The sequence below is a fragment of the Sarcophilus harrisii genome, chromosome 2, assembly GCF_902635505.1.
Source record: "Sarcophilus harrisii chromosome 2, mSarHar1.11, whole genome shotgun sequence".
Classification (NCBI taxonomy): Eukaryota; Metazoa; Chordata; class Mammalia; order Dasyuromorphia; family Dasyuridae; genus Sarcophilus; species Sarcophilus harrisii.
In genome coordinates, this window is record NC_045427.1 from 126,175,356 (window position 1) to 126,202,285 (window position 26,930).

The 26,930-nt window shown below is 32.9% G+C and overlaps 1 protein-coding gene across 2 annotated transcripts in view; it reads left to right on the forward strand.

The window, feature by feature from the left end:
• The window catches only part of LOC100927054 (disintegrin and metalloproteinase domain-containing protein 32-like), an 85,092-nt gene that overhangs the window by 53,349 nt on the left and 4,813 nt on the right, over positions 1–26,930 (forward strand). Inside the window, exons 11-19 of one of the 2 annotated variants that reach the window (XM_031950735.1) lie at positions 1,786–1,919; positions 2,943–3,129; positions 8,667–8,762; positions 11,642–11,837; positions 16,037–16,145; positions 16,699–16,882; positions 18,279–18,365; positions 20,504–20,612; positions 26,462–26,624. In XM_031950735.1, coding sequence (XP_031806595.1) covers positions 1,786–1,919; positions 2,943–3,129; positions 8,667–8,762; positions 11,642–11,837; positions 16,037–16,145; positions 16,699–16,882; positions 18,279–18,365; positions 20,504–20,612; positions 26,462–26,624 — 1,265 coding nt within the window. The remainder of the gene's footprint in view (positions 1–1,785; positions 1,920–2,942; positions 3,130–8,666; positions 8,763–11,641; positions 11,838–16,036; positions 16,146–16,698; positions 16,883–18,278; positions 18,366–20,503; positions 20,613–26,461; positions 26,625–26,930) is intronic. The other variant, XR_004231758.1, reaches the window with a different exon arrangement.

Sequence of the window (26,930 nt, forward strand, 5' to 3'; positions counted from 1 at the left end):
ACATTGATAAAGAGGTTGACACATGTATTGCTAGTGCCAGCTCAGTGTTTGGGAGGCTCTGACAGAAAGTGTGAGGGAGGAGAGGTATTGGACTGACTGCTAAACTGAGGATTTACAAAATTGTTGTGCCAGCTTCATTGTTGTATGCCTGTGAAACCTGGACAATTTGTCAGCACCATGCCAGGAAAATCCGAATTATCTTAGGAAGATTCTGAAGGTCATCTGACAGTATAAAATAATAGACACTGAGATCCTTTCTTGAACGAATCTGCAAAGAGTGAAACTCCGTTGGGCTGGTCCCATTGTTTGAATGTTGAATGTACACTTGCCAAAAAGATTTTTATGGGGAATTCACATAGGGTAAGCCTTCATGTAGTGGTCAGAAAAAACAGTACCAGAGCACTCTTAAGATTTCTCTTTAGGACTAATTGTATGAAATGGGAAACACTGGCACAGGACCACTCAATGTGCCCTCATGAGAGATGATGTGCAAAGTTAGAGAATCTACCCCAAATGTTTATATGGATTCTTGTATTGTATTAATCTGAGCAGCACAATCATACACACTGTAACTTGACTCTAATAGAATATTGTCATTTTGACAATGACACATGAAAGCCATCACAGAAAAAAAATTTAAGAAACAAAGAAATGCATAAAATATATGTATATTATTATATAATATCAACATTTAAAATTTTAATAACATAATTCATATTAATTCTCTTGTAAGAAGAAAGGGCCAGAACATATGTAGATTTTCTATATTGTGGGGAACCATTTCCTAGATTGATGGTGAAAGTGGACACATATATGGTTCCTATTCTTCTAGAACAGGAAGGGAGGACAAAGGACGTGTCAAAAAGGTGAAAACATACATGGAGTTCTGTCCTAATATTGCCCTTTGTGTTCTCTGTTTTTGGTTCCTATCCACGTCCTCATCTTAATGACAGAACTGTACTAGTAATGTGAAATATTCTCAAAACTGAATATTAAATTCATTAAGCATTTATTAACTAAATTAATTAAATAAAAATAATTTTAAAGCACTATCATCCTGATAGTTTTTGAAAGAAAAACTTTTTTGGCAAACCTTTGCACTACATGAATACTTTTATTATCAATTATTAATTATTCCTCCTTTTCTCCATTCTTTACCATTTCTAACCTGGCTCAACAAAATAGACAAAATAACTTGTATATCTTGTTTTTCAGTCATTTCACTCTTGTCTAACTCTTCATGATCCAGAGTGGAATGGTTTGCCATTTGCTTCTTTAGCTCATTTTACAGATGAGAAAACTGAGGCAAAAAGTAAAATGACTTGCCCAGAATCACACAGCTAGTTTCTGAGGCCAGATGTGAAGTCAGTAAGATTGCATCTTCCTGAGTTCAGACCTAGCACTTTATCTACTGCACAACATAGCTGTCCCAACTTGTATGTAGTTATATATTATAGTTATACTTTATCGCATTTACTGAATTATATATTCCTGATGAGGTATGTGTCATCTTTTTTGTGTATTCGTTACATATCCTATAGTTAAGCCCAATATTCAAGCTGTGCAGTTAAGTTAAAATCCTGACAGTTATGGACTTACATGGCACACCAAACTAATAGCTACATCTTAATAATAGGTGATCAGATTGTTGAATAGTCTTATTTTTCAATGTTTTTTATAGCAATAGTAAGAAAAATTGTTTTGATAATTTAATTTTCTTACTCTTTTCAATAAACTTTTTGGTAACAATTTTCCCTCCCCCCCCCTTTTTTCTCTCAACATTAGTATCCCAAAGGAATAACTGTGGAGGCATTTTCTGTTATTATTGCACAGTTGCTGGGACTTAGTCTGGGAATAAGATATGATGACAAGAAATGCCACTGTTTGCAATCTACCTGCATCATGAGCCCAGAAGCAGTGTAAGATTAAAGAAACATTTCTTTCTTATGTTTTTTATTTTATTGAAGATATATTTTGTATATAAGATCCAAGTCATTTCTAACTAATGATCAGAAAAAGACACAAATACCCAAATTGGCCCTTCTCCTTCAAAATATACACTTAATATAAACATGTTTATAAAAAAGAATGAGCGCAGATAGGCCTTTCAGACAATTTCCAATAACAAATTTTAATTTAGAAGATAGATTAGGAAAGTTATTCTAGTTAGACTATTTGCATTACAGAATTTATCAGCATTTCTTTACAGATGAAATACAAGAGACAAAGTTTACAGGTTTTTAAAAATTTTAATTAATTTTTTTTGCAGTTATTGATAATCAGACTTAAAGTTCAGAAATATTTATAATCTTTTTTAGTTTCTAGGCAATAACAACCTATAAAGAAATAATGTCAAAGACATAGCTTAGAGGGAGGCTGGGACCTGTAGCAGGAGGTGTGAATAGGGACAGTTCTATTTCTTTGTATCTGTGATACTATTGTTCTCTTGTTTCAGTTGTATCCGAATTTTTGTGACCCTGTTTTGGGGTTTGGGAGCCTGTTACCTCATCTGAAGGGTTCAGACTAGATGACCCCTATAGTCCATTTCAGCATCTTAGGTCTATGATAGAGCATAACCAAATAGCTCCAGAAATGTTTATTTCCTTGAGCATAATTGATGGCTTCAGTTAGCTATCCTGCCTCATGATGCTGTTTCCCTATGCAGTATTCTCACATTCTAATACAAACCTAAAAAGTTAAGGCCACATACCTAATAATCATTGCCAAATCAGGATTATATTTTAATATACTCCAGTAAGAAAAATAGAATTATCTCATGTTGACAGTCATCAATTAAATCAATTAAATTTCTATTTTGAATCACATTTATTCTTAACCTATTTAGGGCACTTGAAATCAATACATTTGCTTTTTAATAGGTCAAGAAATGTATGGGTTTTCAGAAGTAATATTTCTTTCAAAGTTATTTATTCAATTTTTAGGCTCTCCAGTGGAATTAAGGTGTTTAGTCGTTGCAGCTTGAGTGACCTTCACAATTTCATTTCAAAGACAGGAGCTAAATGTCTTAAAAATCAACCGACTCTTAAATATTTTTATGCTGACGCTTATGGATCCTGTGGGAATTATGTAGTATCTGAATATGAAGAGTGTGACTGTGGCCCTCCATCGGTAAATATTAAGAGAAACAGATTTTATTATGAACATACCATAATTTGAATTGCTATGAAGAAATATCTTGTAAAATCTGTATATCCAGCAACATTTAACAAAAAAGGTCAAAAACCAATATAAGACATATTGTAATACATAGGGGAGTTAGGCTGTGGAGTTTTGGATAAGTCTAAAAAGTGCCACAAAAAAATAACTTGTAAAAAAACCGGTCATGAGGACCTTTTCCCCCTTCATAGAATTTTTTTTTTTTTTTGGTAATTTTTTTTTTTTTTTACTAGTGCTTTTACTTTTTAATCAAAATCATTTCCAGATATTTTTCTTTAGAACCTTTTTCTCTCCTCCCTGCAACCTGACTGATGATTCTTCCTTTTTAATAAAGAAAAACTGTTAAGCAATTAATCTGTGGGTCAACAAATATTTGTCAATCATCTACAGTGCCGAGGGGTCCTCAAACTACGGCCTGCAGGCCATATGTGGCAGTTGAGGACGATTATCCCCCTCACCCAGGACTATGAAGTTTCTTTATTTAAAGGCCCACAAAACAAAGTTTTTGTTTTTACTATAGTCTGGCCCTCCAACAGTCTGAGGGACAATGAACTGGCCCCCTATTTAAAAAGTCTGAGGATCCCTGATGATTCTACACTGTTTTAGAAACTGGGAATACAAGGAAAAATGACACAGTTTCTGATATTAGTTCTATTAGAGAAGAAAAACATGTACATAAACATGCATATTTGTCTGATTTATCTTACTTGCACACAAAATAAATTCAAGATGATTTTGAGGGGAGAAGGCATTGTTGACTGGGAAGATCAGGAAAGACTCATTCAGGAAGTGAAACTTGACCGGAAATTTGAAGGAAATAAGGATCTGAAGAATGTAGGGATTTTGCATTCCAGATATGTGGAATTCCAGATATGCAAAGACACAGCTACAGAAGATGAATGTAAGAAACAGCAAGAAAGCCATAAATTTCACAAATTATAGAATTTGTGAAAAGGAGTAATTTTTTAAATGTACTTATTTGAAATTTAAATACAAAATAGAAAAAGGAAAAGAAATTATCATGTGCATAGCAGGATATGTAAGGATTAAAAAATGAAAGAATATTCATTTTAAGAAAGCATATATAATATTACACATTATATTCAGAACTGTTCATCTTTTTTTTGCTTCTGTTTAGGTTTTCTTTTGTTCTCTGCTATGCACTTTTAATTTTATTATTTATTCTTTCTTTTTTTCTCCTTTCTCACCCTCGGCCCTCACACCTTCTCCAAGAAGGCTGCAATTAAGTGTGTATATATATCTATATATATCTATATATATCTATATATATCTATATATACACACATATAATATATCACATATGCATATGCATATTTATAATCATACACATATATAGTATATATTCATATACATCTATGTAAGATTTTACTATGCTTGTTTTTCCTGCAGGTGAATAATATTATCCTTTTTAGGTCCAAGTCTTTGCATGTTTTTTAAATCCACCAACTCATCATTTTCTGCTCCACAGCAATAGTTCAACCTTATAGTAGTATTCTTAAATAATCTAAAGCAATATGGCTTAATAGTTGACATTTAATGTCTTTTTTGATTGATTTTGATTAAAGTTATTTTAACTTTAACTTTGAGGTCAGTGATTACTACCCCTACTTTTTTTTCTAATTCTTATTATTATATTTGTGTGTATCTCATTTCCTATCCCTGCTGACTACTTTACTTCTACCCACTACCTAGCTTGCTATTACTTAACCTGTCTCCCCAAGGATCCCTCCATTATCCTCTTCCCTCACCCTTTTCTCCTATCCTTTACCTTCATCTTTATTCCATTCCCACTGATCTCCTCACATTATCCCATTCCCATTAATCCACACCCAGCTTCCATACTCCATTTATCCTATTCCCTATCCCTCTTACTAATAAATTTAGAACTCTTTTATGACCTCCTAGAAATGTGTCTATTGTTCCTTCTTTAACCCATTCCCAATGTAAGATTCCAGAACTACCAGGCCTCTTCTTTCATCTAATTCCTCTATGTCATTCTTGTTCTTGCACCTCATTCATATAATTATTCTTTTTACCTTTTCCTACAGTTTTGAATTTTAGAATCACATCATACTCGGCTCTATCCCAATCTTTTGAACTACCCAGTTGCTAATGACAATGTTAAGACATGTGGTTTACATTTCCATATACAAAGCTTAAGTAGTTTATCCTTATTGAGTCCCTTGAAATTAATCTTTGATGTTTATCTGATACTTCTTTTAGATCTCCTTTGTCAAATTGTCTAGTAGTTCAGATCTTTTTTTTTTTTTTTTTTTTAACAAAATTCTGAGTCTGACAATTCATTGAATATCTTTTTCATTCAGGATTGTGCTTAATTTTGCTGGGCATAATATTTTTGGCCACAATCCTAGTTTTATGCGTTTTTATATATAATGTTCTATGACTTGCAATCTTTTTAATGTAGTTGTTGCTGGGTCTTATTTGTAGCTCTGTCATACTTGATTTGTTTTTTTTCTTATTGCTTGTAATATTTTATTCTTGATCTGGGGGTTTTGGAATTTAGCTATGATGTTCCTGAAGGATTTCCTCATAGGATCTTTTTCAAGTGGTTATCTGTGGATTTTTTTTAAAATTTCCATTTTCCCTTCATATTCTAATATTTTGGGAAATTTTTCTTTTTTTTTTCTTTTTTTATGTTTAATATTTTTATTTTCCCAATTACATGTAAAATAATGGTTTACATTTGTTTTTAAAATTTTGAGTTCCAGATTCTCTTCCTTCCTCCCTACCTTTAGCTTCCTGGTCACATGTGAAGCTATACAAAATATTTCCATAAAAATCACAAAAAATCCCCCAAAAAACCCTCGAGAAAAATAAAATAAATTTTGCTTTATTTTGTATTCACACACTTTGTATACAGTATATTTCATTTTGCTTGAGTTTATGGAAGACTTTCCAGATTTTTCTGAGAGTATCTTGCTCTTTCAGTTTCCATGGAACAATATTTCATCCTAATTGCATACCACAATTCATCCATTTCCCAATTGATGGGTATTCTTTCAGTTTCAAATTCTTTGCTCTGAGAGCTGCTAAAAATTATTTTGTACATGAAGTTCTTTTCCTTCTTTTTAAAATTCAAGCCTAGTAGTGGTATTGTTAGGTGAAATGATATGCAAGATTTTATAGATTTTAACTTTTGTTCGTTTATCAGTTGGGGAATGGCTCATTTTAAAAAAAAATGATTCACTTCCCTATAAATTTAAGAATCAGAGAAATTTGTTTCAAAATTCTTTTCCCATTTGCTATTGCTAACTGTATTCTTCCCTCTACCTTCACATTTATTCTATTCTCTCTATCTTTTCACCCTGATCTTCCTCAAAAGTGTTTTGCTATTTGACCACTGAATTGAGTGCACAATCATCTGCAAAAAAACCATGCATCAACACACTCTCCACTTTAGTTTTTGCTTGTAGCCTTTTCAAGTTCAAAAATTAATCCAGTGTGATAACTGATTATGATTACGTTTGTCCTCATTGAAGGCATATGACAACATGGCTGAAAAAAATAACATGCTAAAAATTATAGGAGCAAGCACACAGCTTTGTTTCACTCCACTGGTGACTGAAAAAGCTTGCCAGTATTATCTGTTGTCCAGAACCTGGACAAGGATGTTATCATGAAATTGGTGTACTACACTGATGAATATCTCTGGGCAGCCAAAGTTTGATAAAATTTTTCATAAGCCCTTGAGAATTACAGTCCACAAATTGTGTATAGATCTCTGTTTTGCTCCTGGCCCCTCTCCTGGAGTTGTCAGGCAGCAAACACAATATCGTTGTGTTGATAATATTTCTTAAGATTTTCACATCTATTTTTCTTTATATAATGGGGGATTGGCCAATGGGGACCCATTGTTGGGAGCATGGGAAGGGGACCCACATGGATATCTGGTGAGTCTGACTCTTCTGGAAGTTTGTGATGATATGGAATAAAAAGGACCTTCCACTTATAAATATACCTTTCCCTTGCTTTAAAACTTTCACTTGATCTACCTATCTCTAGCTAGAAAGGCCAGTTTGAGTGGATGATGTCGTGAGTAATGGAAAGATAGTGGGAGCTAAGTTGTAAAGAACTTTAATTTAGCATAAGAGTTTATATTTGAAACTAAAAGAAATAGGGATCCAGGGTATTTATTGAATATATGACTGACATAATTTTTTCATCAATGTTAAAGGACATACTACAGTGGGCAGAGACACATGGCAGAGAGACCAATTAGAAGGCTGTTGTAGTATTTTTGTAAGTTCTATAGGTAAGAGAGTGCAAACTAGCCTTGTGTCCTTGTGAGTATAGAAGAGATCATATACAGTGGGTATTGTGGACATAGAAATAACAAAATTTGGTACCTAATTAGATGTGTGGGGAAAGAAAAAAAGATTTGTTAAGGATGATGCTGAGATTATAGATCTGAAAGAATGGAAAATATCATGTCTTTGATAGGAAAATTTGGAAGATTTTTTTAAAGATGGCTTTAGGAGAAAAAGATGAGTTCTGTTTTGGACATGTTAATTTGAGATGTATCCAGTGTATCCCATAGACAGTGATGTGTGACTGAAACTCAGGGTGCATACTGTAGCTATCTTAAGTCCACATTTATGTCCAAATCCAAAAATATATATATATTTATATGTATATATCTGTGAATTACTAGGAAATGACATAAACTCATGAGGAATGTTGTGAGTATAGAGAAAAGAGTTAAAGGGTCGGTTAGACCCTTTAGACACTATTAGATGGAATGGACTATTAATCTATATATTGTTCTGAGATGATAATGTCCCAGGGGCTGTGGGAAATTTTAGGAGGCAACTAAAGTTATAGTAGCAAAATCAGAAGAATCAAGAGCACATCCAAGAAGAGAATGAAACATGGCCAGGTTAAACCTGACCCCTTCAATGGAGACCTGGAAAGGAATTTACCAACAGGAGAAAAGAGCAAGGTGGCTTCAGGCACTGAGAGAAAGGCCAATATGAGTCATGGTAGCAAAGTCTGGAGAACTAAAAGCAAATCAAAAAATCGAAATCTGGGAAGAGAATGAAGTCTATTGGCTTCAGCTTTCTTCAAACACAAAGGATTGGATTAGATAATTTCTTTAAGATTCCTTCAATCTGTAATATTATGTGATTTTATAATTCAATTCCTTTAGTGTTATGAAGATGGGAAAACTATAAAAATATTAGACTCAGACATAAAGCTTTCTATCATTTTGATAAGCTTTTCATATTCAAAGATGTTATATTTATAAAACAATGATAGTTTGTAGTATGAGGAGATTTAAATTTATATTTCCTTAAATTTATTCTGGCATATAAGTGACTTTTGCATAAAACACTCTAAGTGGTAACTTTGTGAGTAGAAAAAAATCTTAATGCTTAAAGAGACAGTCAATAAATATAGATTCTATTGAAATGAGATACAGTTCATTTAACTTACTTTTTTATTAATAGGTATGTGGATTTTCAAAATGCTGCAATCCGAGTTACTGTCGAAGAAATTATTTTGCACAGTGTATTTCTGGAGTTTGCTGCCAGCCAGATTGTAAGGTAAGATCTTAATTTGGTAACACTTAAAGAGTTTTAAAAGTATTAAGTAAAATCATTTAAAACAGGAATATCAAACCAAATATAAGTCAGCTTTTAGTCCTCTCCACTCCCAATCTCATGAATGGCATGCATTTCTTATCCCTTCCTTTGGAGGGATATGTAATCAGATTAGCAAATCTTTGTGAAGAGAAACAAAGATTCAAGTTGCTGTGGTACTAATCCACATGTCCTTTTAACTTTAAAGAAACTGAAATTGGAGTTTCAGATCACTGATATAAAATATTTAGTCTTGAGGTCATTACTCAAAATAATCATTTTGTCGTGTCTCTTTCATTCTTAACTATAACTATTTGCTAACATTCCTCTGTAATCTAAAATCTCTCTTTTTTCCTATCCTATTCATGTAATCCTTTTCTCCCTTTGGATTCTCATTACATTTAACATGGACTATTGTAATAGAATCCTGACATCTGCCTGCACTCAGACTCTTACTTAATTATCAGAATAACCTTCTTGGGGCAAAACTTTGATCATACCATTATCCTAATTAAACATTTTCAGTTATACCCTAAAAATTTTGCTGCCCAAAATCCTGTCTATAATGCGCATGACTCATCTCTCCACTGATAATTCCATTTGACTTCTGCCTTCATTCAGATTTCCTCATGGATGTTAGAAAGAAGTCTTTTACTGATCGTTTTGCTGTCACTTTGTTTCTGACTTCTATGTGCATTCATCTCTCCTGCTTTTCCTTCATTTCTCCTGCTTTTTGTCTGGAGTGTTCAAAAAGAAAATCTTATTATTTTTGGATTTTTGTTTAGGAATGTTTCAATTGCTTCATTATTTTCCTGTGTTTTTAAGCTTAGATCATCAGACTATTGGTCATTCTAAACTTTATCCTCAGCCCCACTATTATTTATAATACATTTATTCATTTTTCTCTTGTATTTTCTGTTGGATCCAGAATAGTTTTGTGTTATTAAAAGTTACTTTCCTTTGTGGTTAAAAGTTTTCTGGTCACTTGAAGAATTTGTTTTTGAGTTGACTTGTTAAATTTAACCATGTTGCATCTTGCTGTCTGCAACCTCTTTTTTTTTTTTTTTTTTTTAACATCCCTGGAAGGTATCTGTGAATCCTTTTATATGGCATTCATTTCTGTATTCAGAAGTCCTGAGCAGCTTGCTTGTAGTGTGGTTTTTGGGGTTTTGATTTGTACTTTAGGGAGATTTATTTTCTCAATTGTTATGTACTATTTGAATTGAGATTGTACTTTTTCTTACTGTTGTTGCCTTTTGCTTCACTTTTTTCTAGATTGTCTTTCACTTTTATGTAGTTTCATTCCTAATCAGTTGTCCTTTATTATGTTCCTTTGTTGAAACTTGTCACTGTCAATTCCAAGAGATTTGTGATAGAAAATGTCGTCTACATGCAGAGAGAACTATGGTGACTGGGGATCAGAGCATAGTATTTTCATCCTCTTTGTAGGTGTTGCTGTTTCCTTTTTTCTTTCTTTCTTGTTTTTTTTCCCCTTTTGATCTGGTTTTTCTTTCATAGCATGATGAATATAAAAATTTTTAAAAAATTGTACATGTTTAACTTATATTGGATGGCTTGCTGTCTTGGGAAGGGAGGGTTGCAGAGACAGAGAAAAATTGGAAAACAAGGATTTGCAAAGGGCAATGTTGAAAACTGTCTTTGTATTTGGAAAAATAAATACCACTTAAATAAAGGCAACAATTGTACTACCCTTCCTGCAGAGTTGTAAACAAAAAGAGAGAGAGATTTGCCATTGTAAATTCAAGGTTTTCTATTTTGCCAATTATTTCTGCTGTGCAGGCCATAAATTCTGTTGTTATAATTCTGATTCTTTTAAAACCATTCAAGAACATCATTTTATGATTTCATGGTATTGTCTAAATCCATCTATCAAGTATTAAATCACAATTGTTTGTGGTTTTTTTGTATTTATAGTTGTCTGAACTTGTTTACTTGATCTGGAGGCCATATTTTCTTCAATTATCAATGTTTTCCCTGTTGGTTTATCTGTATATGACAACTCAATAATTCAGCTGGCTACTGATGAACTATACTATAGTTGTTGCAGTGGGAATACTAAGTGTGTGTGTATGTGATTTGATGCAAGGAATATTTTGACAATAAAATTGACAGTATTTGGTAACTTATTAGATGTGTAGATTAAAGGCTAGGAGGGAATGAAAAATGATGTATCTAAGATTACAAACACAAACAACTAGAAGAATGGTGACATTGTTGGCTGAGTTCATAAAATCAAGAAGAGGAACACCTTTTTGGGGGGTGGAATGGTAAACTAAGTTTTGAATGTGTTGAATTGTGGATACAATTTCATATTAGATAAAGAGGTCTAGTAGATAGTTGAGAAGATGAATAAAGTTCTAAAGAGATCAGGATTACATATATGTAGATCTAGGAGTCCTCTGCAGAGAAGATGTTAGTTGAAACCATAGGAGGTGGATAAAATCACTGAAAGAAGGCATATGCAATGAAGTGTTAAAAATGGACTTCTCGAGAATATTTATATTTAGAAGGTAAGAGAAGAAATCATAACGCTTGCCTTCTTTTGGCTTACTATATATTCCTCCGTCACTGCTTCATATTTCCTATCCCTTTCATCTCAAAATTTAATTCTGAAAATTCTCAACTTGTTTTCATTTCAAGGAATGGTTTGAAACATGCAGTAGGACTGTTTATAAGTTTTAGCTCATTTACCCAAAGGGAAATTTGTTACTATTACCAAATTACAAAGAAAAGTTGTAAAGTTTTGAAGTGGAAAATTTGGTAAGTTTATGTACACAGTAATTTTCTTATTTTTCCCTTATTCTTCATATGCTATTTACCAGTTTAATAAAGGGAATTTATGTAGACCTGCATATGATGAACTTTGTGATTTTCCTGAGAAATGTAATGGCAGTTCATCCGAATGCTCAAAGGATTTAAAGGCAAGGGATGGAAGTTTATGTGCTGATGGTACGAGTTTATGTTTTGGTGGAATGTGCCAGAACCCTGATAACCGATGCCAGCGTATATATGGAAGAGGTAGGATATTTGTGTATATTTTGATTACTGTTATCAACACTAAAAAATTAAAACAGGAACTTGATTTTCGTAAATAGATAGCTTGCCATAGTGAAAACAGAATTAGTTATTAGTCTCTCACCTATAAGATGCCTCAAACTACAACTTCAGTAGATATTCTGCTTCAAATAATAAGGATGATGACACTAGTAGCTTTAGGGATAGGTGATATAGATGGTCACCCTTTTTGGATTCTATATATGAAGAATCCATAAGGGATATATTCTTTGGGAAAGAATTTAAGATGAATTATGTGACCAATGAAGCTTAAACCAGAGATGTAGATCCAGACTTGGCTAAGATGATGATACCATTATAGATTTGAATGGCTTGTCTTCACTGACTCTTCCTTAATTCATAAAATCTTTAAAAAGTCTTGGTCATCCCAGGCTTGACCTTGTGTTTTATGACTGTTTTATGACTGCTTTCTGGCTCCCTCTTGGCTTCCCCTGTTGATCCTAGCTTTCTGCAATTGAGTTCTGAGTGTAGGTGTAGCTGACAATAAGTAAGTCTTTCTCTGTGAATCCTGCAGGACAGCCAAAGACACGGGAGAAAAAAACAACCACTTAATAAGTTCAGGTACTGAGAATAACTTAAAAAATAATAGGCAGTGTGGAAGGGGAAGGAATTTATGACCAAAGAAGAACTAGAGGTCTTCTTGATCACAAAATAGAAAATTTTGACTATACCAAACTGAAAAGTTTTTGTACAAACAAAGCTAATGCAGACAAGATTAGAAGGGAAGCAATAAACTGGGAAAACATTTTTACAGTCAAAGGTTCTGATAAAGGCCTTATTTCCAAAATATATAGAGAATTGTCGCTAATTTATAAGAAATCAAGCCATTCTCCAATTCATAAATGGTCAAAGGATATGAACAGACAATTCTTAGACGAAGAAATTAAACTATTTCTAGCCATAGAAAAAGATGCTTCAAGTCATTATTAATCAGAGAAATGCAAATTAAGACAACTCTGAGATACCACTACACACCTGTCAGATTGGCATTTTTTTCATGAGCTTCTCTTTTGTTCTTCCAGATGAATTATAGTGTTATTTTTTTCTAGCTCTATAAAATAATTTTTGGTAGTGCAATTTTTATGACATTGAATAAATTAATATAAGCAAAATTGTAATTTTATTATATTGGCTTGGACTACTCATGAGCAGATTGATATTTTTCTAGTTGTTTAGGTCTGACTATTTGTGTGAAAAGTGTTTTGTGATTGTGCTTATATATTTCCTGGTTTGTCTTGTCAAGCAGACTCTTGAGTATTTTATATTGTCTATAGTTGTTTTAAGTAGAATTTCTTTTCTTTTTTTTTGTTCTCTTGCTTTTGGGTTTTGTTGGTAATATATAGAAATGCTAATAACTTATGTGAGTTTGTTATATAATGAAACTTTGCTAAATTTTTTTTAGTTAATTCTCTAGGATTCTACATGTCATCTATAAAAAGTAGTAGTTTTGTTTACCCATTCCTATTAGGATCCATTCAATTTCTTTTTCCTCTCTTAGAATTATATTTTAATACACTATTGAATGATAGTGGTGATAAGGGGCATCCGTTTCACCTCTTGATTTTATTGGGAAAGCTTCCAGCTTACCCCCAGTAGAGATAATGCTTGCTGAGGGTTTTAGATAGATACTGTTGTTTGTCCTTTGGAAGTAAGGACCATAACATCAGGGAGGTGATAACCATGACAAGCAAGTGAACTGGATTTGAGTGAGTGAGGGCTCACTTCTCCTTCTTACTCTATTGGCAAGTTATAGATCATCAGGACAACTGGAGATCACCCCAGATGCAATGAGAAGGCCTTTTAAAAATAGCATTTTATATACAAAACCTATGCAGGGGTAATTTTTCAACACTGACCCTTGTAAAAACTTCTGTTTCAATTTTTGCCCTCCTTCCCTCTATCCTTTCCCCTAGATGGCAGGTAGTCCCATACATATTAAATATATTAAAGTATATGTTAAACACAATATATGTATACATATTTATACAGTTATCTTGTTGCACAAGAAAGATTGGATTTAGAAAGAAGATAAAAATAACCTGAGAAGAAAAAACAAAAATGCAAGTAAACAATAACAGAGTAGAAATGTTATATTGTGGTCCATACTCATTTCCCAGTGTTCTTTCTCTGGATGTAGTTGTTCTGTTCATCACTGATCAATTAGAAATGATTTGGATCCTCTCATTGTTGAAGATAGCCACATCCATCAGAATTGATCATCATGTAGTATTGTTGTTGAAATGTATAATGATCTCCTGACTGCTCATTTCACTTAGCATCAGTTCTTGTAAGTCTCTCCAGGCCTCTCTGAAATTGTCCTGGTGGTCATTTCTTATAGAACAATAATATTTCATAAAATTCATATACACCAATTTATTCAGTAATTCTTTGGTGGGCATCCCTTCAATTTCCAATTTCTATCCACTACGAAAAGGGCTGCCACAAACATTTTTGCACATACGAGTCCCTGGGAAAGGCCTTTTTGAACTAAGAACTTTTAATAGGTCTCAGTTTGACTGAGGCAAGGCCTAATTACTGATTAAGGCTAGTTAAGAAATGAAGTAGACTTCCCCAATTCATAAATAGTCAAAGTATATGAAAAGACAATTTTCAAATGAAGAAATTAAAGTCTTTCTAGTCATATGAAAAAATGCTCTAAATCACTATTGATTAGAGAAATAAGAAATGCAAATTAAGACAACTCTGAGGTAGGTATCACTTCATACTTCTCAGATTGGCTAAGATGACAGGAAAAGATAATGATATATTGGAGGGGATGCGGGAAAACTTGAATGTATTGTTAGTGGAGTTGTAAGTTGATCGAATCATTCTGGAGAGTAAAAGACCTGAGTCTGTATCCAAAAGGGAACTTAAAAAAGGGAAGAACTCATACCCTTTGATCCAGCAATATTACTACTGGGCTTATATCCCAAAGAGATCTTAAAGAAGGGAAAAGGGACCCTTATGTGCAAAAATGTCTGTGGAAGCCCTTTTTGTAGTGATAAAGAACTGGAAATTGAAGGGATACACATCACTTGGGAAATGTTTGAATAAGTTATGGTATATGAATGATATGGAATATTATTGTTTTTGTAAGAAATAATCGACAGGACAACTTACAGGAACTGATGCCAAGTGAAATGAGTAGAAACAAGAGAACATTGTACATGGCAACAACAAGATTGTATGATGATCAATTCTGATGGGCATGGCTCTTTTCAATAATGAGGTGATTCAGATCAGTTCCAATGGTCTTGTGATAAGAGCCAAAGAGAGGAATGTGGGAGCTGAATGTGGATCACAACATAATATTTTCATCATTTTTGTGGTTCATTTGAAGAAGTGATGGATAATAGGTAAAATGAGATCTTTTTGGTATGCCAATATGAGAATTTCTTTTATTTGATTGTGCATATTCATTTTTACCTTTTCTCATGGGGTTTGAAAAGAAGTAGACAAAAATAATTGCTGATTAAAAAAATGTCACAGAGAAGATCCCAAAGCATAAATATCTCTTAAATATCTTGTAATGTAACTACATTACAAGAAAGTGAACCAATATCGGCATTATGAAATATAGAACCATCTGGAATCCCCAGAGAAGATGGAACAATGATAAAAACATTCCAGAATGGTTCAAAGAGAAACGAAATTCATTAGAAACTAGGAAATGCCAGAATTAAGATAATATATATAATAATTATATGTATATAATAATTAAGGCCTTAAATCACCAACCTCTTCTGCTTGGTTGGAAAATTTCTTTCAACAGGTTCTATTTCATTTTTAAGTGTATTCCATTATTTGGAGTTGCCCTTTGTAGCTTCAGGAAGACATTTCAATTTGATGACACTCCATCTAAGGATCTTAGTATTTTAAGACTAAAATTGAATAATCATCAAACCAATAGGCTTTGAGTCAAATTGGAATCATCAACAGAGACAGAATGCATGGTATATTATATTATGAAATAACAGGTGATAATTATTCATGTGCATGACCTCTTCCCATTCATACTTCTAGAAAGATCTTTAGTTACATCAGTCATGGTTCACATCACAAATATAGACAGATAAATGGAAAGCATAGTATAAGTGAGAAAGAAAAGCCTTGGTTATTCAATTTTATTTCTAAATTCTTAGGTTCCAAGAATGGTCCCTTTGCTTGCTATGAAGAAATCAATAGTCAGCAAGACAGGTTTGGGAATTGTGGCCGGCAAGGAGAAAATAGATTTAAATTCTGTAACTGGAGGTATGTTTTGAAAATATTTATTTTGATAAATAGAAGGAGCAGTGATTTCTTCAGTGAGAATAATATCTCTGCAGCAGCCTAAGAATAAAGCCCAGGATTTTAGGTAGTATGTTTTGTAGCTAATATTCTTATGATGTCATCTCAAAATGTATTTGTTTTAAGCTGATTGTGTCTACCCACTGATTAATAAAAAGGTAAGTATCCTAGTAGATGCTTGTGAACTATAAATTTAGAAAGGTAAACCCATAGGTTCTTCCTTAGGTGGGTCCTTCTTTCTTTTTCCAGAGGTCACACTCCTTAGAGTTATCTATTCTGTAAATCTACCAAGTTTGGTCAAAGCCTTCTTTAGACTTTATGCAAGGATCACTTAGTGACTAGTTCTGTCAGGTTTCACTGATTAATATTTTCATAGCTTTCTACTTTACTTAATACTTTATTGGTCCTGTTGTCTATCCCCCCTCACGTGTTTGACTTCATCAAATAGTGTCATTGGAAATAAGATGATCAGACTTTTCCCACTATGTGTTTAACAATTTCTGTTTTACATTTGTAGGAATCTTCTTTGTGGCAAGTTAATTTGTACATACCCATATCGAAAACCATATGTTCGAGAAAATGTTGCTGTGATATATAGTTTTGTGCTAAACACTGTATGTATAAGTTTAGATCACAAGTTTAAACTAAATACTCCAGATCCAATGTTGATAGGAAATGGAAGTCCATGTGATGTGAAAAAGGTAAATAATATCTTTTTAGGAAAATAATTATATATTTGTTTCCTATTAAAACATAAAAGTTCACATTTCTTTTTTTCAATATAAAATATGAGAGGGCAAACAGAGCATTTCCTAAAGAATACCCAGAAATGCTGCCACCAATCTTACTTTATTTCTTCTGTAGCTTATTATATAACTCTGTTGAAAAGCAGCCTTCTCTAAGTCACAACTTAAGCCTTAGAACTGCCCACACCTCAAAGGTTCCTAGGATGATTCTAGGTGAGGTGTATTTTCATTTTGAAAGTCACTTATTCAGGACAACACTATTAGAATTTACACATGTACACATAAATTGTAGTATAAATCATAGAAGTCCAAATCTTGTGAAAATGAAATATCATTCTGCCTTTGATTTTAGGAGACTGTAGGATTTAAAATTTATTTCTTAAACTCAACTCATAGTTGAGAACCAAGATAACTTAAAGTTAGGACTTGGAGAACATAGGCTATGACTGCTAGATACTACATTGAGGTACTGAGTTTTTAAAAGCTCAGCAAATCCTGCTTCTGGCATGCTGTGGTTGAGTTGGAAATTATGGTAGTAATTTTTAAAAATATGCTTTTTGGTTTGTAAAGTACCTTTGCATGTACTTCTCTTTAATCCTAATAACACTCAGTGGAGTGTTATTATTAGATAGTGTTATCATCCCTATTTTTTACAAAATAGGAATGGGGGAAAAGGAGAAGGGAATAAGTATTTACAGAATGCCTCCTATGTATTTGGCACTGTTTTAAGCTCTTTATAAATGTTATCTCATTTGATTCTCACCACAAACCTGTGAGATAGGTGCTATTATTATCCCCATTTTATAATTGAGAAAATTGGAGCAACCAGGGGTTGAGTTGACTTACTCAGAGTCCCATAAAAAGGCCAGATCTGAAGGCACGTCTCTACTCCTGAGTCCAGGCTCAGTACTTTATGCATGACATCCTTCCCCCTCCCTTTGATGGGATTGGAAATGAAACAGATGTGGGAATAGGAAGTGTCAAAGAGAGAAATTATCTTGTCTGTAGTCACAAAGCTACAATCCAATTTAGGTCTTCTGATTAGATAAATAGGTTGGTCCTCTTTTCATGTCATCATTACAAAAATTATCTGAACTATTGTTCAGTGTTACAATAGAGGTTGTCATGTCTTGAAATTTCTATTAAATAGATATAGGGACTATATTCATGTCAAAAGTAACATTTTACATGTGTACTTAATCCTGTCTAAGTGTTTATGTCAACATAAATTTATATTTTATCCCAAATTCTGATAATTCTTTAAGCCTTAATTTGTTTTGTATAAAAGTTGAATAGAAAGTTCAGATGTCTTGGCCCACCTAATATGGATTCTTTTTTTTTTTTTTTTTAGTTTTGTTTTAATTCTGAGTGTGTATATTTGAGTAGACTCGTAGGTGAAGCAACTGCTTGTTCAGAGACGCAATGCAGTGGTCATGGAGTAAGTAACATCATTTTAATTCAGTAGGATCATTTGGCATCCTATAATTTATGATTTAGGTACTTCCGTTAATCACCTTCATTTTAAATACTTACAAATATCATTTATGAATCTATAGCATGTTAAACAGCTAAAGATAGTTTAGGTGAAAGTTTAGGATAAGCTTATCTACAACTATACATGTATTTGTGCAATTCAATGATTTCTAAGGGGTATAGAATTGCCTCGCATGAACTTCCTGACATAGATAAGGATGCTCTTTACCATAGCTCATATGTCTTTGGCCACAGACAGAAATGTCCTAGAGCCAATTTGAACTAGCCCTTAAGAGACTATTGTGAATTTTTCAGTATGAGCACTTAGTTCAGAAATTATCTTAGGCTCTTGAGGGAATTGAATCAAAACACAGACTGACACGATATTGACAATACATGGAGTTGTGTTGCTTAATTATGCCTATGAATTTCAAAGTTTTTTGAAATTTCCTTTTTTTTAAGTTGGGGAGAAGATTCTGTTGGGTGGGAGGACCATGGCTACTGATTCCAAGAAAAGAAAAAAGGTTAAAGAAAAGAAAGTCATTACAATATTTACAAAAATGAACAGAAGAAAAACAAAAAGAATCTGAAGGAAGACACAAAGGAGAAAAACTTTGAACCTTGAATTTGAAACATGAATTAAAATGCAAGTTGTTTGCAATGAAGCTTCGTAGTTTCATATATAATTGTTTTGTTCTATTCTTCCTTGTATATGGGAATGCTCATGTTTGTTATAGTTTGTCAAGTTCAGAATAACCAAATAGAATTATATATACATATATACACATGGAGAGATGGTTTTTAATATGTATATATATATATATATATATATATGTGTATGTGTGTATTATGCATATATCTATGTGTGTGTTTGCAAATGTTGTGTATCCTAAGCATGGATTACAGACTGTGAAAGATCCAGAGACAGGAAATGTTGTATGCAAGGAACGTAAAGATGGTGTATACTACACCTGAAGAAGTCATTTGGAGCCAGATTAAGACAGACATTAAGTGGTAAAGAACAGAGTTTTTATTTTATTCTAGAGGAAACAGTACAGGATATCATCAAACTTTTTTTTTTTTTTTTTTTTTTTTTTTATAAATGCTATAAAAGAGCAAAAGAAAATTTTTGGTGAAGTTGTTTAACAGATTTTTGCTGTTTATTGTGACAAAATTTTCTTACTGAAAAAGTACAGTTGCCAATCACTAATCAATAATGTAAAGATAGAAACTGCAGTTTATAATACTCATAGTATAGGCTATATAAAAGGGCCAGAAAGCCCAGAGCATCAATTTCAGCACCCATAAATGGAATGTGAATATATAAACAGGATGGCAGCAATGGAATTTTACAGAAAGCAGATGATAATAGCAAAGTTGTAACCCTTGTTATTTTTTTGTTACTGAAATCTTGTTTGACATTCAAAAACCTTTCTTAACATGTCCTCCTATCTTTCCAGTTATCCTCACACTCCCCTAACCCTCTCATGTACTCTGCAATCCAGTGACCCTGGTCTCTTTGCTATTTCTCACAGAAGATACTCAATTTTAAAATCCATGTATTTTCAATGACTATCTCCCATGTCTGCAATGCTTCTTTTCATCTTTGAATTTTGGTTTCCTTAAATCTTAGCTGAAATCTCACCTTTTGAAGATTCCTTTTCCAGTCCCCCTTAATGTTTTTCCTCTGAAGTTATTTCCAATTTATTCTATATTTAATATATATTACACGTAGATATTTGTTTTTATGTTGTTCTCCTTTTTAGAATGTGATCTTTTTGAGGGCAAATTCTAATTTTGTTTTTCTTTATTTAGTACTTAGCACAATTCTTGATGCTTGTTGATTTGTTGACCTGTTGATGGGATTTAAGTAACCATTTAGTCAAAAGGCCAAGATTTAGACTATTTAGAAAAATGGTTGATGATCATTAATTGACCTTGAAGAAGTTCTTTAGTCTTTGTCAGTTTTGCTATGATAAATATGATATATATATTAAAATGCTATTGTAATTAAGTGTATAAAAGAAAATATGCATGCAGAACATTTATCCAAATAATCATTTATGATATCCATAATTTTCATATTTATTTTTTTTATCTTAGGCATGCACTAATGAAGCTGACTTATGCATGTGCCATTTAGGATATTTCTCCCCAAATTGCAGTGTAAGGAGAAGTAGAGTTATTAAAGATTTTGTAAAGTGGTTACGAGGTTAGTATCCATAATACAGCCTATAAATAAATGAGCAGAGGCGTAGAATAGAATTTTTTTTCCCTTTATCATCAGCAGGAAAGGAATGCAGGGAACTTAGACTTTCATGTAATTAAAGAAAGAAAAGAAAACTACATAATTAATTACTCTAGGAAAATATACCATTGCATCTTCCTGGTGGGGACTGGCATCAACTTGAGTGTACTTGGCTCTAGTTGCACAAAATCCCTGATGATGGAGCAATGCCAGTGTGTGATCAGGACAATAAAGAAAGTGATAAAGGGGGGGGGGGGTATGGTGTCTGATATGGAAGCATGGAAGCCCAGAGTCTTGATATGGACTTTCACCTTAAGCTGCTTAGAACCAGACTTCCAGTAACTGCTGGGACATTTCAAACGATTCCACATGTATCTTGCCCATTTTCCTCATCGATCTCCCATCAGACTTTGGACTCTGTCCCCTGGCATCTTGAGCTTTTATTGGAAAGATTTCATTTTGTTTTTCTTGGAATCAGACATTATCAAACCATACTAATGCACTTATTGCTCTTTTTTTTTTTTTACCCCTCCTCCAATGCTGCTTTCTAGCTTCCCTTTATGTGTTTTCTTTACTCTGACTGCTAGCTCCTTGATGTTTGTATTTGTATCCTCAGGCCTCAGTTTAGTGTCTGCCCCATTATAAATGCTTAATAAATACCTGTTCATTCATCTAGCTACCCATCTTTCCATTCATCAGTTTTTTCATCCATTCATCCATCCTTGTATCCATTCAAATAACTCTTTATTTATACCTCTGATTCACTCCTCTTCTCTGGATTTCATATTGCCTTTTGGGTCATTTATTTTAATGAGGCACTCAAAGAGTTTGTTTCATATTCAGTGATATAATGCTAAATTTGGAGTAGGAAAACCTGGATTTAAAACACACCTCAATTTCTTTTCTTTTTTTTTTAAATAACTTTTTATTGACAGAATCCATGCCAGGGTAATTTTTTACAACATTATCCCTTGCACTCACCTCTGTTCTGATTTTTCCCCTCCCTCCCTCCACCCCCTCCCCCAGATGGCAAGCAGTCCTATACATGTTAAATAGGTTACAGTATATCCTAGATACAATATATGTGTGCAGAACCAAACAGTTCTCTTGTTGCACAGGGAGAATTGGATTCAGAAGGTATAAATAACCCGGGAAGAAAAACAAAAACGCAAGCAGTTTACATTCATTTCCCAGTGTTCTTTCTTTGGGTGTAGCTGCTTCCATCCATCCTTGATCAATTGAAACTGAGTTAGATCTTCTCTTTGTCGAAGAAATCCACTTCCATCAGAATACATCCTTATATAGTTTATCTCTCAGACCTGTGGAGGAGGAAGAAATTTGTGACCAAAGATGAACTAGAGACTATTAGTGATCACAAAATAGAAATTTTTGATTACATCAAATTAAAAAGCCTTTGTACAAACAAAACTAATGCAAACAAGATTAGAAGGGAAACAACAAACTGGGAAAACATCTTTACAGTTAAAGGTTCTGATAAAGGTCTCATTTCCAAAATACATGGAGAATTGACTCTTAATTTATAAGAAATCAAGCCATTCTCCAAATGATAAATGGTTAAAGGATATAAACAGACAATTTTCAGATGATGAAATTGAAACTATTACCACTCATATGAAAGAGTGCTCCAAATCACTATTGATCAGAGAAATGCAAATTAAGACAACTCTGAGATATCACTACACACCTGTCAGATTTGCTAAGATTACAGGAAAAAATAATGATGAATGTTGGAGGGAATGTGGGAAAACTGGGACATAGATGCATTGTTGGTGGAGTTGTGAACGAATCCAACCATTCTGGAGAGCAGTTTGGAACTATGCCCAAAAAGTTATCAAGCTGTGCATACCCTTTGACCCAGCAGTGCTACTACTGGGCTTATACCCCAAGGAGATACTAAAGAAGGGAAAGGGACCTGTATGTGCCAAAATGTTTGTGGCAACCCTGTTTGTAGTGGCTAGAAACTGAAAAATGAATGGATGCCCATCAATTGGAGAATGGATGGGTAAATTGTGGTATGTGAATGTTATGGAATATTATTGTTCTGTAAGAAATGACCAGCAGGATGAATACAGAGAGGCTTGGAGAGACTTACATGAACTGATGCTAAGTGAAATGAGCAGAACCAGGAGATCATTATATACTTCAACAACGATACTGTATCTGACAGGTGTGTAGTGGTATCTCAGAGTTGTAGTAATTTGCATTTCTCTGATTAATAATGATTTGGAGCATATTTTCATATGGCTAGAAATAGTTTCAATTTCTTCGTCTGAGAATTGTCTGTTCATATCCTTTGACCATTTATGAATTGGAGAATGGCTTGATTTCTTATAAATTAGAGTCAATTCTCTATATATTTTGGAAATGAGGCCTTTATCCGAACCTTTGACTGTAAAAATGTTTTCTCAGTTTATTGTTTCCCTTCTAATCTTGTCTGCATTAGTTTTGTTTGTACAAAAATTTTTCAATTTGATATAATCAAAATTTTCTATTTTGTGATCAATAGTGATCTCTGTTCTTCTTTGGTCATAAATTCCTTCCTCTTCCACAGGTCTGAGAGGCAAACTATGCTATGCTCTTGCAATTTATTTATAATCTTATTCTTTATGCCTAGATCATGAACCCATTTTGACCTTATCTTGGCTCAATTTCTTACTAGCTGTGTGGGACTTAGCAAATTATTCACCCCCTCTGAGTCTCATTTTCATCATTTGTAAAATGGGTTTAATAATGCATGTTAAATGCTTTTCAAAATATAAATGCTTTTCAATGTGAGATATTATGACAAGATATTATATGTGAGGTATTATATGGCAAACTACCTTAGATTCAGCCACTTAGTATGTGTGACTGAGGTTTTTGTCATCTTTTTCTTCCTGAGTATCCATAACAGAACTTTGGCCACTGATGCTTTCCTTATCAATCTTTAAGTATGGGGGAACTGTAAAGGGATTGGTATAGGAAGGTCCAGTTATAGGAAATGATGCTACATGTAGCACAGCAGAAACACCCCATTCCCATAATGATGCTTTCAGTTCTGTTGGGGAAGCTTTGTTGCCAACTTCATTTGCTAGTGTTAGGTAACACAATAAATGATATTGGTATTTTTGGGTCATGTGAGTTAGTGAGTTACTCTCAAAGGTATACCAAAGAACTAAGAATAAGTGGCATTTGTTGTAGGTAAATTAAGGGAAATCATTATTTATTGAGAAGTTCCTTATAATGGAAGAATATAGCCTCCTCCTGGGAACTTGTGTTTTAAGACAGAATTTTTGTTTTGCATTGTGGCAAGTTTGTTATGAAATATTGTAATCTTTAAAATAGTTAAAGTAACTAGCCAGGTAGATATAGCAGAGCATTCACGAAGCCTTTGCTTTGTTCCAGGACTTGTACTAAGCACTGGAAGTACAAAGACATAAAAATACAGTTCCAATCCTCAAGGATTAAGGATTCTTCTCTAGAGAAGAATTTGTCAAAGAAAGTTGAAAAGTGGTGCATGGGAATGGGAAGGAGAGGACAAAATGCTACTGGGAGCCAGAGTTCAGTCAGGGGGGCAGAAGTATTGTCAGGTGGAAGGGCAGAGAAGAGAGGAGTGAGTCTGAAAACCTCCCCATTGGCCCTCCCAATACATCTCCTTGCTTCCCTGAACATACATGAAGTGCTTTGCAAATTTTAAAATACTTCATAAATGTAAATAACTATTTTTAAATAGTATTTTATTTTTCCAAACATATGCAAAGATAGTTTTAACCTCTGCACAAACCTTGTGATAAATTATTATTATTAATAATAGTGAATACAAAGTAGACCTGGAAACCTATGCTGGGGGGTATCTAATTAATGAACCTCCCCAAGGTATCTTTGGGACAATTATATTCTTGCTTCAGTCTGATACAATGGATATATTCTCAGAACGTCAGGATCTTGGCTCCTAATCAAGTCAAAAACATTTTCACCTTAACTGCAACTCAAAATGTATACCTTTATACTTCATTCTATGCCAATACAACACTTCTTTCAGGAGATAGCAAAGTTCATCACTGGTCTTCTGGAAGAGTTGTGAGACACTGTATTTATAACATACTACCATGGTTCTTATAGCCAGGATTCTTAGATTTTAGGCATATACTCTGTACCATATTAAAGAAAGGACCACTTATTCTTATATATATGTTCATGTTATATATATATATATATATATATATATATATATATATATATATATAAACAGAAGAGTTTTATATTATGTTAGAAAGTTTTTCTTGTCTTTTGAAATTATCATGCAGTTATCTGGTTTATTATGCTCATAGTTTTTTGTAAATAGACACAACTCTGTATTCTTTGCATACATCTAACCTAGTCATAGAATATAACCTTTTAAAATGTAATTGCAGGTGCTTTTTTAATATTTTAGTTAATTTTTTGTGTTAATGTTCAGAAATAGTCATCAGCGTTTTGCCTCTCTTTGGGCTAGGCTCATTTATTGCATCAAAAGTATTTAAAAGGATCCCTTCTTTTCCTGCATTTACAAATAGATTATATAAATTGGAATTACTCTCTTAATGTAATAGAATTCACTTGTGAAATCATCTGATTTTTTTTTTTTTTTGGGGGGAATTCATTTAGTTCAATTTTCTTTTTCTTAAAATATTTAAATATTCTAGTTTTTCTGGTAATATGGATATTTTATATTTTTGCAAATGTGAATAAGTTTAATTTGATATTAGTCATAGTGGCATTAAATTAGGCAATATAGTGTTTAGATCTTTAATTCTGAATTCCTACTTTTAATTTTTATGATTTTATTTTTTCTTTTAAAAAATGAGACCAATTCTCTAATTGATTAGTTAGAAAGAAACAATTCTTAGTTCAAAGTTTTTTTTTCCTTTCTATTTGGTTACCATTGTCTTTAATTTTCCAAATTTCTAACATTTTAATGTTAATATTTTCTTTTTTTTCTATTTTGCTGTATTCCTTTTTAGTTGCACTCTCAATTCTTATTTTTCTTTCTTTCTTGTGTTCATGAAATCATTTAGGTGTGAAAAATTTCTCCATATCTCTTTGAATTACTGTCTCATCACTGTCATTTTCTTTAAAGAAGTTTTTCTACTATTGCTATGATTTGATTCATTAATTTAAGAATAAATTATATAGTATTCAATTATTTTGATCTTTTCTTCACTTCTCTTGTGCTTTGTAAGCTTCACTTTTATTTTTTTTCTGAAGATCATATCTTTATATAGATTGCTATTTGTATACGTGCTATAGAAGTTAGGAAATGTTATGAAATGTTAAATTTTCTTTTCAATTCCCATTCAATATTCCCATTCAATCCCATTCAATCAAATTTGCCAGGTATTTTTCTCATTTTACTTTTCTAAAATGCTATTCTAGTTTTTAACTTTTCTTATTTATATTTTTGTTTTATTTGTCTAGGACTAAAAGGGCACATTAGAATCCCAGGATTATAATTTAACTTTTTTTCTCTGCAATGTGATTAGTTAGCTCTTTCTCTAAGTATTTAGATGTTATGCCATTTAACACACATATATAAAAACTGATATTGATTCATTATCTGTGGTGCTTTTCCCCCTTTCTTTGCATTTTCAGGACTTGGCAAAACACTTGGCATATGATAAACATTTAATAAATTCTGACTCACTTGATTGTTGCTTTTAAATCTAACGTTTATGTTTATTAGAGCCCTGTTTGAAAAAATATTATTATTAAAACTATTAATCATTTTAGCTGGGTTTTATGTCATTCATTTCTTTCTGTGTTTTTATTTTTAGAACATGTCCTGTATGACTATAGAGCTGCTGAGCATCCTAAGAAGAACTGGCTGCTTATAAGTTTCTACATTTCTCTACCTATTTTTTTCATTGTAGCCATAGTAATTCTCAAATGGAAATCTCTGAAAGAATGCTTATTGCCGGAGGAATCGCCAATTACTGAGTAAATTGAATTTATGTATTTTTTAAGCACTAGGTGTGAACCCATCTCAGTTGTTCACTGGGTATAAAAAAGGTCTAGAGCACCTCCACTGAATCAATTAATCACTCATTTTTAGCCTTTAGAAGGTGGGGAAAGACCTTGATCAATTTAGATATCTTTGAAAATCATTGGATAGAGTGATGTTACAAAAGAAATCTGCTCAGATTAAAGACCTTGATTATACCCTGTAGGGTATGGCTATAAAACCACTGGGACTGGTATAAAACTTCAGATATTATAACCAAAAAAGATTGTAAAAAAATCTCA